This window comes from Leguminivora glycinivorella, chromosome 5, assembly GCF_023078275.1.
Source record: "Leguminivora glycinivorella isolate SPB_JAAS2020 chromosome 5, LegGlyc_1.1, whole genome shotgun sequence".
Lineage (NCBI taxonomy): Eukaryota > Metazoa > Arthropoda > Insecta > Lepidoptera > Tortricidae > Leguminivora > Leguminivora glycinivorella.
This window is the reverse complement of record NC_062975.1, coordinates 8,000,885-8,014,232: the sequence shown is the minus strand read 5'-3', so window position 1 is coordinate 8,014,232 and position 13,348 is coordinate 8,000,885. Positions and strand designations below refer to the sequence as shown.

At 36.2% G+C, this 13,348-nt stretch overlaps 1 protein-coding gene across 4 annotated transcripts in view; it reads left to right on the top strand.

The window, feature by feature from the left end:
- The window catches only part of LOC125226075 (protein qui-1), a 210,568-nt gene that overhangs the window by 85,319 nt on the left and 111,901 nt on the right, over positions 1–13,348 (top strand). For all 4 annotated transcript variants that reach the window (XM_048129922.1, XM_048129919.1, XM_048129920.1 and 1 more), the window contains one exon: positions 3,753–3,922. In XM_048129922.1, coding sequence (XP_047985879.1) covers positions 3,753–3,922 — 170 coding nt within the window. The remainder of the gene's footprint in view (positions 1–3,752; positions 3,923–13,348) is intronic.

Sequence of the window (13,348 nt, the reverse complement as noted above, 5' to 3'; positions counted from 1 at the left end):
GAAACTATAAGGGTTCCTAGTTGACTACGGAACCCTAAAAAGTACCGTTCAAACTTCGCATAATGACTTTTGAGGTCATAATGAACAACTTTTACTGTGGAACTAATGTTGTAATCGCAAAAAAATTTTGCTGTTTCATACATTTCGACCGTCATGACGCCGCTCATTTCTATGGAACAGCCAATTGTTTTTTTCGCGATTTCATAATAAAAGTTTTTCATTATGACCTCAAAAGTCACTATGCAAAGTTTGAACGGTCTTTTTATTTCATCCTGTATACTTTAAGTAAGTTATTCATTATATCAGATACTTTTGGTGCGTTGTTTCATCCGCTACTATTGATGCTGACTGTACCTACTATTTGATGCGTTACCATATGTACTCGACTCGTATGTGTACTCGTAGGCGTGCCTTTTGTTTGATTTTCCCTTTGAACAGCTGCGCTACTTCACTGGGATCTGGTGATTGCTCCACCTAACGACCTACTTGTCCATGCATTACGATCGATTCCCTGCTCAATTTATATAGGTTATTTGCCTATTTACCTGTTATTTTAATTTTGTACAAAAATTAACGAAACTAATATCGAGGCCTGGTGGTGGACCACCAGCTCCAGCACAGCTTGCGCTCTCACGCGCGAGTGTGCTTGTGCAGGTTTTCCATAACATTTGGTTGGTAGGTTTAAAGATACATACAAATTCTAGTTACTATTCATTTTGCTATTAATTATAAAGTGTCAAAGTGTGCGTGTGCTATCAATTATTTTCTATGTATATTTCCCCTCTCATTACTCCCTCCTTCAAAAGCTAGGTTATGATTTATATTTATATAATCGTTTACTTACAGCCCTTCTTAGGCACTGCAGGCCTAGCACATGATGGCCGCGAGAGTATGTCGCCGCGAGATAGACTACCTGTCCTTTTGTCATTAATACAATTAGACAAAGACGTGTTATCTATCTCGCGGCGACATACTCCCGCGGCCATCATGTGCTAGGTCTTACCGCGAGCTAGTAAGCTATGAGCTATCGGCTATAAAAACGATCAAAAGATAAGCACCACTCCCGTGCAAATAAAGGAGACACACGGCGATATTGATAGCTCACCGCTGGGCGAGTAACTATAAACATCGCCGTGTCTCTTTTAATTACGTGGGAGTGATTATCTTTTGTTCGTTTTGATAGCTCATAGTTTACTAGCTCGCGGTGGGACCAGTGCCTTATTCCAAAGTTATTATCCATACTAATATTATAAATGGGAAAGTGTGTGTGTCTGTTTGTTTGTCCGTTTTTCACGGCAAAACGGAGCCACGAATTGACGTGATTTTTTAAGTGGAGGTAGTTGAAGGGATGGAGAGTGACATAGGCTACTTTTTTTCTCTTTATAATGCGAGTGAAGCCGCGGGCAAAAGCTAGTTATAGATATTTTTCCCCTCACTAGCTCGGAAACACGTGTTTTGTCCTTTAATACCAGCGGGTAAAAACGCATTTTATCCACTAGTGGGTAAAGTAATGTGACCTTGTATAAAGTCAAATTAACTGCTTTAAAATTGATAAAAGTAGGTGAATCTAGTAATAAAGATGATTTACCACCTGTGCAACTACTGAAAGCAGTGATAAAACGCATTTTTAGGGTTCCGTACCAAAAAGGTACAACAGGAACCCTTATGGTGCGACTCTGTCCGTCTGTCTGTCCGTCTGTCACATTGTTAAATATCTCGAGAACTACTTATACTATCGATATGAAATTTGGAATAGTTATAAACATTGTGAACCTCTACAAGTTGAAAGTATTTTTTTTTTTAATTAATTAATATAAATGATAGAAAATGGCCAAAATGAAAGGGGGCAAACTGAAAATTTCAAGTAACTAGGTCAAGTGGGGTATCGTTAGAAAGAGCTCAAATTGTACATATCAAAACTATTTTTTATAATTTTTTGGTTGTGGAAAAAAAAAGCTTTTTGAAGGAAAATGTAAAAAAAAATACCGTTCCCCCCCCTTATCTCCGAAGTTTACCAACATAAATGTATGAAATTTTCACCAAACATGGGTATTATAATGAATATTACAGGAAAAATAAAATCGTACACGTATCTTGAAAACTTTTTTATTTATTTATAAAAAACCTTTCAGATTTACATTTTCAATTTCAACACCCTTGCGGGTGTTTATTGTACCTGTATTTTTTAACAAAATAACAATGAAATTACCTGCTTTCAAATAGAGACAAAATGGTTAAAATCGGTTCACGCAATAAACAATTATTCCATAAAAATCATCTTCCATACTAGCTCGCGCGCATTAGTTTACTCAATTTGCCGATAGATGTCGCTGTACGTTGAACGCTCATTTCCTACATCGCATTTTTCCTGATATAATGAGGTCGGTTCAGGAGCGTCGTTGCGACATTTAAGTAAGATAAGTCGTAAACTATTGAAGCCGAATAGTCTTGATTTTATTTGGACGTTGTCTACCAATAAAATTGTATATTAAAATATTGCTTGTTATGTGGGAAATTGAGTCTTGAGGGATTTAGTAAAATCTGTAGAGTTCTATGAATAACATTTTGATGATTCAACTATTGAAAGTTTGTACGGAACCCTCGGTGAGCGAGTCCGACTCGCACTTGACCGGTTTTTTTTGCATTGTAGTTTCCTCGCTATAGTGAGGGGAAAAGTTTTGTGTTAAATACACTCGGGTGCAAATGTATTTTACTTCTCGTGTGTTAAAAAACTCGCAGGTTCAGGATTCTATTCTCGAACCTTCAACTATAGAATCCTTTCACTTGCTCGTTTTTCAATTCCACACCCGGCGTTAAAATACAACTTTGCCCCCTTGTTAACAAATAACTATTTCATTCAACAAATTAAAAAATAAAAATAAATGTACAGTATGTGTAAATAAACATGTAATCACCCGATCCGTTCAATTGTATGTTCATCATCCATTTTCATTCAGTACGATTTATTGAAAACGCGTTATATTTTATTGCTTTTTCCAATTTAAATACAACGCATAGCAAATTTAGATATCAAATTTATATCGCTCTATTCTGAAATAAATGTAAAATGTAAAACAGTTAGCCCCAACTGACCCTAAACCCTAATGCAATAAAAACGGGCCTAATAAATTGAGTTGTCACAATCTCATTGTACAAAAAGTCAGCAGAATAAAAATAAATAACACTTTGTACTCTTCCCTACTTTAGCCTCATAATAAAATGAAGTCCTCTTTGTTATCCGAGCCGCGGCGGAACGAAGACACGATTAATTTAAATGAGCTAGACTAAGCCGAGTGACACCATTTTTTCTGTTTTTTTGTGGAATTAAAGAATAACAGAAGGCTGTCTCAATATTTATTTGAAAAAATGTAAAACGGATAATTTAATTGTAATATAGTCTGGGTAGTCTGTATCCAAATAAAGCTAAAGTAAATTTAATTAGTTTGGTTGCTATCTTAGGTATACCCTCTATTGAATTATTTATTTTCGAAGATCTACTAAGTCTAATTGAATAACTAATAGAAGATAGACTGCTCTTTTAAATTGTTTAAACTCTGCCCGTGGTAGTAGTTTGACATGACATAGGATAGGTATATCGTCAAAAAGTAGTTATTAAAACCATGCTTCTGTTGCAAAATTACTAAAGTATCAGCTTGTATTTGATTATGCATAACATAAATTCAATAGGCGTCATGTGTGCTTCCTGAAATAATAACATTTATTTTGTATTTACCTGTAACCATTTTTCCCAGTGTCTCATCGGTGGCGACGCATCATCCTACCAGCCAGTGCTCCCGTTCACGATCAAAGAGGACACGTTCGAGACGCTAGTGAAACCTGGGTCTCCCCAGGCGGCCCTAGTGCAGGCGTGCTACAGACTCCACTCCGACGGACTTTATCATCTAGAAGGAGATGACAAATGGTAAGTAAGCTAAAGCAACGAAAGCTCTGGTGGCATCACTGTATGAGCGTGTGATGGAGGTCGCAGGTTGAAGCCTGATCAAAGAGGACAGGATCGAGTAGCTAGTGAAACCTGGGTCTCCCCAGGCGGCGCTAGTGCAGGCTTGCTACAGACTCCATGCAGACGGACTTTATCATCTAGACGGAGATGATAAATGGTGAGTAAGCTAAAGCAACGAAAGCGCTGGTGGCATCACTGTATGAGCGTGTGACGGAGGTCGCACCGCACGTTAAAGACTAATCAAAGAGGACACGTTTTAGTAACTAGTGTAACCTGGGTCTTCCCAGGCGGCACTAGTGCAGGCGTGCTACAGAGTCCACTCTGACGGACTTTATCATCTAGAAGATGACAAATGGTAAGTAAGCTAAAGCAACGAAAGCGCTGGTGGCATCACTGTATGAGCGTGTGACGGAGGTCGCACCGCACGTTAAAGACTGATCAAAGAGGACACGTTTTAGTAACTAGTGTAACCTGGGTCTCCCCAGGCGGCACTAGTGCAGGCGTGCTACAGAGTCCACTCCGACGGACTTTATCATCTAGAAGATGACAAATGGTAAGTAAGCGAAAGCAACGAAAGCGCTGGTGACATAACTGTATGAGCGTGTGACGGAGGATGCAGGTTGAATCCTAATCAAAGAGGACACGTTCGAGACGCTAGTGAAACCTGGGTCTCCCCAGGCGGCGCTAGTGCAGGCGTGCTACAGACTCCATGCAGACGGACTTTATCATCTAGAAGGAGATGACAAATGGTAAGTAAGCTCAAGCAACGAAAGCGCTGGTGGCATAACTGTATGAGCTTGTGACTGGTAGGAGATCGCTGGTTGAAGCCTGCCGGCGTATCATGCTGCCAATTTTATCACTTATCCACCTGGATAAGACATCTGTCACTCTCACACTGAAATACTTGCTAAAGCGTGACGGATGCTTTATCCACGTGGATAAGTGATGAAATTGGCAGCATGATACGCCGGCTGATCAAAGACGCCACGTTCGACTAGTTATTGTAGCCCATCGGTTTTAGTACGGGCGTGCGATTGGCTTTATCATTTCTCAGGAAACTACAAATGGTGATTATAGTACCTACACTCTGATAACAAAAGCGGCCGGCCTTGTAGATATTACGATCTATCAGTTTGATAGATTCAGGTGGATGTATTACTGTACTAATATGTATTCTGTGGTAATACGATAGAATACGCCTGTGAGTCGTAATAAAAATAAAAGGTTTAAGCACCTCTACCCTTTTGGTAAGGAATTTTGCCTTGATATTCCGAGGCTACGAGTAACTAATGAAGGTGACTTGGTCTATTTACATTATTACAATTCCCTATTGAACTCTAATTGGGTGGATTAAAGGCAGCTGTCAAAACTTTTCGCTTCTAAATATTTCCCAAGAGTACTTCCACGTGAACATGTAGGTACAAATTACGAATCAAATGGTAGATATTCGCGCCTCATACATTATTTTAATTTTTATGAAATCTTTTAACACAAAAAATCTATTATGTTACATCATTCATGCCAAAAACTTGAAATTATTGAAAATTATTCTTACCGCATTATTCTCCCTGAGGCCTACATCGAAATTCATTTTGAATAATGTGAAAGTCGGCTGTTAAACTATTCATAATTTAAAATTTGAGGCAAGAAAGCATAATAGGAGCTATTCGCTTGGGGGTGGTTAGAAACCTATTGTACTCAAACTATTCAGAACTTTGGCAGCGAGCGGTGACACCGAGAGTAACTCTGGTAGCAAACTCCTTCTAGCCTCTAGGGGGTAATATACAGAAAATGTCGCTCATTTTCAATCGTGAATTTATATGAAGTTTTGTAGAACATTATGCCTGGAGGGAGGCATTTTCAAAATGAGAATATCTCGGTCGTACTTGTTGCTGAGATTAATAACACGTTTCGGGGTATGAAATATAATTTGGAACGGTCGGATCGTTTTCAATTCAAAGCGTCACGTGATTACCGACCCGTCATCACGGTCATACATCATCATACATCATCATACCTTGAAATCGTAATATTTGTTGCCTTAGTCCGGAGCCGGGCCATTTTGCGTGAGACCCGGAAAAATAGAATCGCTTTTAGTCGTTGCCTCGTTATCGATTGGATACCTGACAAAGTGTAAAGGTTTACAAGGTGTTAGGGACCGCGACCCGTGCGGATCCCATGCGAGCCCAACTGGCCCTCAATGTTAATAATTTATTAGGATTAATTGAAACCCTTATATTTGATGACCGTGCGAGAGGTCACCGCCCCTCGAGTGGATCTTCACTCTTTATGAACTGTTTTAGTATTGTTGTCCATTTGAGTTGAAATCACGCACACAACAATTTTAGTTATTTGTATTTATTTACAATACATTTTGAAACGAGTGGCGATAATTATATTAAATTTATTCATGGCACAAGCAAGCATTCAACATAAGCACGGAAAATGTTCTTTCATCGACATGCAAGTTCCTACTGCAACAACATGATAATAACGATAGCCAGATTCTGAAATTGCTAAATATTTTTCTTTCCTACTGATAGGAAGTCGAAATAACTAAACGTTTCTGTTTAAGTATTACAAAATATTTTAATACATTATAGTTCGAATCATTCCGTTAGATATTGCACTCAGCGTAGTTACGTTACCCAACTGGGTGAATCAACTTATTCTTGTCTGTTAATGCCATGGTTACGGTCCCCTGAGTCACGCTTAGTGATGTGCAAGTTGCGGTAACTTTCCAAAAAAAATCTTGAAAAATTCACGAAACTTTCACGAAAAATAAAGGGAATTTAAATTTATTAAATGGAAAGTTTCCATCCATACAATAAAATTGTCCATAGAAAGTATGGAAAGTTTCCGAAGTTTTCCTATGTGAAAATTTCAGAATTTTGGAAACTTTCCGTCGGCGCATCAGTCGTCACGCTGGTTTTATGAAAAATTATGTTACTGAAATTATGCAAGCATGCATGTAGTCCATGTTTGTAGGTGGCAAATTAAGGAAAGGGATTGTTAACACCAGAAAAATGCATGTTTGCATAGTTTAAGTAGCATATTTTTGCATAAAACCAGCGTGTCCCAGGAGACCGTAACCATGGCAATAACAGACAAGAAAAAGTTGATTCATCCAACTGTGGAATCATTCAACTCAACCCTTCTGATGGTACCTATAGCTAGATGCACCAACGTTCCCAACATAATCAACAAGTTCCAACGCCAATAAAATACCGTTTCTCAACTCGAAGGGATATATCCCTCGAGTGCTTAAGGAAAACCTTTATACTTCTCTATCTAGGCTATGACAATTTATGGCTGTTTCCTTGAAACGGGATCCGGACACTCAGTAGGATCGTAAAATAAATAATTTAGAAGATGGAAAGAGGGTACCTTGCACATAAATATTGCTTCACCTGAAAGGACCAGGGTTATCATTTGCGAGAGCGGCCGCTGGAATTGATGAAATGAGTATATCGATTCAATCTATTTTCATTATTGTAAACGTTATTACAGCGTTTTCTGGCGGATTTGTAAGAATTTCGAACACCTGTTACACGTTTTTCTATAGGCCTTTTGTTACCTGCGAATAGGACTTTAAGAATTATTTGGTTGAATGACATGATTCTACATTTATTTCATACTAGCTTTTGACCGCGGCTTCGCTAGCGTTAGAAAGAGACAAAAAGTAACTTATGTCACTCTCCATCCCTTCAACTATCTCCACTTAAGAAATCACGTCAATTCGTCACTCCGTTTTGCCGTGAAAGACGGACAAACAAACAGACACACACACTTTCCCATTTATAATATTAGTATGGATGTATTTTAATTCCAAGACTGTTGCTCTAAATACTGTTTTCTTTTAAATTAAATGTATTTCTGTAAATCTGTACTTTAGAAATGGTTTTATTTTTAAATGAAGCATGTATAATGTACCTACATATATAAAGGTGACAGTTTCTAATAGACTGTTACTTCTTTTTACAGGGATTTATTTTGTTGTATGAACGTACAAATAATACTTTTCATAGTACAAGACTCCCTTCGCCAATATAGGTAGTTAATTATTGAAATCTGCAATATCTTGTCGCAAAGTAAATTAAATTGAATTGTTTCGTACGCTAAAGTAACCTTATTAAATTGTTTGCGCTACCGGGAACTTTTTAACCGATTAAAATCTTAATTGGATGGCGAATGAAGGGCACTTAATTACCTATGTGAACTTGGCGCCCGACCTTGACGAATTTTTTTATATTTTTTTTTTCTGATAGAGGTTCGTTTGTAGTTGATTGTAGTTCAAAAGATTTCATTTGTAGTTGAACCCAAAAAAAGTTAGGGGGGTAAGAAAAATCGCAGCACCCCACTTTTGAAATCTTATATTTTTATTGTTGATTGTTGTTAATTATCGTTTGTAGTTGATTGTAGTTCTCGTTTTTTCATTTGTAGTGGCCATTAAACTCGGAAAAATCCAAAATGAAATACGAATAATAACCTTCAGATCCCGTTGATGTCTTTTATATGGAGTGAATTGTGACCGATAAAAAAAGATGTAAAATTTGACCAATTTGTTACTTTTACGATTGATTCGTGTGCAGAATGGCTTGGAGGGGTTTGTAGTTCTTTTCGTTTCGTTTGTAGTTGCCAAATAAGGCCAAAAATTTTCATTTCACCAAAAACTCAATGACACTTCAATATTAAGGAATGTATAGGGGAAATTCGTAACTTTTCTTATTGATTCTTGTTCGGACCGGTCTCTAGAGGTTTGTAGTTCTTTTCATTTCATTTGTAGTTGGAAAATAAGCCCTTAATATTTTTTAGAAAACTGCATTTCACAACGATCGGCCGTTGTAGTCTTTTACATGGAGGAGACCAAATAAAAAAAAGTTCTAAATTACTTCGTTTTCTTGATTGATTCTGGTGCAGAATCGTTTGTAGTTGTTTGTAGTTCTTTTCATTTCTTTCGTAGCCGCCAAATAACCCGGAAAATTTCGTTTTGAAGTTTCGATGAGAGCTTTTTTTTTTGAAAGTTCAATAAAAGGTTGAAAATTTGATCAAGTTGTTACTTTTACGATTGATTCGTGTGCAGAATGGCTTGGAAAGGTTTGTAGTTCTTTTCGTTTCGTTTGTAGTTGCCAAATAAGACCAAAAATTTTCATTTCACCAAAAACTCAATGACACTCCAATATTAAGGAATGTATAGGGGAAATTCGTAACTTTTGTTATTGATTCTTGTTCGGACCGGTCTCTAGAGGTTTGTAGTTCTTTTCATTTCATTTTTAGTTGGAAAACAAGCCCTTAATTTTTTTTAGAAAAATGCATTTCACAACGATCGGCCGTTGTAGTCTTTTACATGGAGGAGACCAAATACAAAAAAAGCTCTAAATTTCTTCGTTTTCTTGATTGATTCTGGTGCAGAATCGTTTGTAGTTGTTTGTAGTTCTTTTCATTTCTTTCGTAGCCGCCAAATAACCCTGAAAATTTCGTTTCGAAGTTTCGATGAGAGCTTTTTTTTGAAAGTTCAATAAAAGGTTGAAAATTTGATCAAGTTGTTACTTTTACGATTGCTTCGTGTGAAGAATGGCTTGGAAAGGTTTGTAGTTCTTTTCGTTTCGTTTGTAGTTGCCAAATAAGACCAAAAATTTTCATTTCACCCAAAACTCAATGACACTTCAATATTAAGGAATGTATAGGGGAAATTCGTAACTTTTCTTATTGATTCTTGTTCGGACCGGTCTCTAGAGGTTTGTAATTCTTTTCATTTCATTTGTAGTTGGAAAACAAGCCCTTAATTTTTTTTAGAAAACTGCATTTCACAACGATCGGCCGTTGTAATCTTTTATATGGAGGAGACCAAATAAAAAAAAGTTCTAAATTTCTTCGTTTTCTTGATTGATTCTGGTGCAGAATCGTTTGTAGTTGTTTGTAGTTCTTTTCATTTCTTTCGTAGCCACCAAATAACCCGGAAAATTTCGTTTTGAAGTTTCAATGAGAGCTTTTTTGAAAGTTAAATAAAAGGTTGAAAATTTGACCAAATTGTTACTTTTATGATTGATTCGTGTGCAGAATGGCTTGGAGGGGTTTGTAGTTCTTTTCGTTTCGTTTGTAGTTGCCAAATAAGACCAAAAATTTTCATTTCACCAAAAACTCAATGACACTTCAATATTAAGGAATGAATAGGGGAAATTCGTAACTTTTGTTATTGATTCTTGTTCGGACCGGTCTCTAGAGGTTTGTAGTTCTTTTCATTTCATTTGTAGTTGGAAAACAAGCCCTTAATATTTTTTAGAAAACTGCATTTCACAACGATCGGCCGTTGTAGTATTTTACATGGAGGAGACCAAATAAAAAAAAAGTTTTAAATTTCTTGGTTTTCTTGATTGATTCTGGTGCAGAATCGTTTGTAGTTGTTTGTAGTTCTTTTCATTTCTTTCGTTGCCGCCAAATAACCCGGAAAATTTCGTTTTGAAGTTTCGATGAGAGCTTTTTTTTGAAAGTTCAATAAAAGGTTGAAAATTTGATCAAGTTGTTACTTTTACGATTGATTCGTGTGCAGAATGGCTCGGAAAGGTTTGTAGTTCTTTTCGTTTCGTTTGTAGTTGCAAAATACGATCAAAAATTTTCATTTCACCAAAAACTCAATGACACTTCAATATTAATGAATGTATAGGGGAAATTCGTAACTTTTGTTATTGTTTCTTGTTCGGACCGGTCTCTAGAGGTTTGTAGTTCTTTTCATTTCATTTGTAGTTGGAAAACAAGCCCTTAATTTTTTTAGAAAACTGCTTTTCACAACTATCGGCCGTTGTAGTCTTTTACATGGAGGAGACCAAATAAAAAAAAAGTTCTAAATTTCTTCGTTTTCTTGATTGATTCTGGTGCAGAATCGTTTGTAGTTGTTTGTAGTTCTTTTCATTTCTTTCGTAGCCGCCAAATAACCCTGAAAATTTCGTTTTGAAGTTTCGATGAGAGCTTTTTTTGAAAGTTCAATAAAAGGTTGAAAATTTGATCAAGTTGTTACTTTTACGATTGATACGTGTGCACAATGGCTCGGAGAGGTTTGTAGTTCTTTTCTCTTCGTTTGTAGTTGCCAAATAAGACCAAAAATTTTCATTTCACCAAAAACTCAATGACACTCCAATATTAAGGAATGTATAGGGGAAATTCGTAACTTTTGTTATTGATTCTTGTTCGGACCGGTCTCTAGAGGTTTGTAGTTCTTTTCATTTCATTTGTAGTTGGAAAACAAGCCCTTAATTTTTTTTAGAAAACTGCATTTCACAACAATCGGCCGTTGTAGTCTTTTACATGGAGGAGACCAAATAAAAAAAAAGTTCTAAATTTCTTCGCTTTCTTGATTGATTCTGGTGCAGAATCGTTTGTAGTTGTATGTAGTTCTTTTCATTTCTTTCGTAGCCGCCAAATAACCCGGAAAATTTCGTTTTGAAGTTTCGATGAGAGCTTTTTTTTGAAAGTTCAATTAAAGGTTGAAAATTTGATCAAGTTGTTACTTTTACGATTGATTCGTGTGCAGAATGGCTTGGAAAGGTTTGTAGTTCTTTTCGTTTCGTTTGTAGTTACCAAATAAGACCAAAAATTTTCATTTCACCAAAAACTCAATGACACTCCAATATTAAGGAATGTATAGGGGAAATTCGTAACTTTTGTTATTGATTCTTGTTCGGACCGGTCTCTAGAGGTTTGTAGTTCTTTTCATTTCATTTGTAGTTGGAAAACAAGCCCTTAATTTTTTTTAGAAAACTGCATTTCACAACGATCGGCCGTTGTAATCTTTTATATGGAGGAGACCAAATAAAAAAAAAGTTCTAAATTTCTTCGTTTTCTTGATTGATTCTGGTGCAGAATCGTTTGTAGTTGTTTGTAGTTCTTTTCATTTCATTCGTAGCCACCAAATAACCCGGAAAATTTCGTTTTGAAGTTTCGATGAGAGCTTTTTTTTGAAAGTTCAATAAAAGGTTGAAAATTTGATCAAGTTGTTACTTTTACGATTGATACGTGTGCAGAATGGCTCGGAGAGGTTTGTAGTTCTTTTCTTTTCGTTTGTAGTTGCCAAATAAGACCAAAAATTTTCATTTCACCAAAAACTCAATGACACTCCAATATTAAGGAATGTATAGGGGAAATTCGTAACTTTTGTTATTGATTCTTGTTCGGACCGGTCTCTAGAGGTTTGTAGTTCTTTTCATTTCATTTGTAGTTGGAAAACAAGCCCTTAATTTTTTTTAGAAAACTGCATTTCACAACGATCGGCCGTTGTAGTCTTTTACATGGAGGAGACCAAATAAAAAAAAAGTTCTAAATTTCTTCGCTTTCTTGATTGATTCTGGTGCAGAATCGTTTGTAGTTGTTTGTAGTTCTTTTCATTTCTTTCATAGCCGCCAAATAACCCGGAAAATTTCGTTTTGAAGTTTCGATGAGAGCTTTTTTTTGAAAGTTCAATAAAAGGTTGAAAATTTGATCAAGTTGTTACTTTTACGATTGATTCGTGTGCAGAATGGCTTGGAAAGGTTTGTAGTTATTTTCGTTTCGTTTGTAGTTACCAAATAAGACCAAGAATTTTCATTTCACCAAAAACTCAATGACACTCCAATATTAAGGAATGTATAGGGGAAATTCGTAACTTTTGTTATTGATTCTTGTTCGGACCGGTCTCTAGAGGTTTGTAGTTCTTTTCATTTCATTTGTAGTTGGAAAACAAGCCCTTAATTTTTTTTAGAAAACTGCATTTCACAACGATCGGCCGTTGTAATCTTTTATATGGAGGAGACCAAATAAAAAAAAAGTTCTAAATTTCTTCGTTTTCTTGATTGATTCTGGTGCAGAATCGTTTGTAGTTGTTTGTAGTTCTTTTCATTTCTTTCGTAGCCACCAAATAACCCGGAAAATTTCGTTTTGAAGTTTCAATGAGAGCTTTTTTTTGAAAGTTAAATAAAAGGATGAAAATTTGACCAAATTGTTACTTTTATGATTGATTCGTGTGCAGAATGGCTTGGAGGGGTTTGTAGTTCTTTTCGTTTCGTTTGTAGTTGCCAAATAAGACCAAAAATTTTCATTTCACCAAAAACTCAATGACACTTCAATATTAAGGAATGAATAGGGGAAATTCGTAACTTTTGTTATTGATTCTTGTTCGGACCGGTCTCTAGAGGTTTGTAGTTCTTATCATTTCATTTGTAGTTGGAAAACAAGCCCTTAATATTTTTTAGAAAACTGCATTTCACAACGATCGGCCGTTGTAGTATTTTACATGGAGGAGACCAAATAAAAAAAGAGTTCTAAATTTCTTCGTTTTCTTGATTGATTCTGGTGCAGAATCGTTTGTAGTTGTTTGTAGTTCTTTTCATTTCTTTCGTAGCCACCAAATAACCCGGA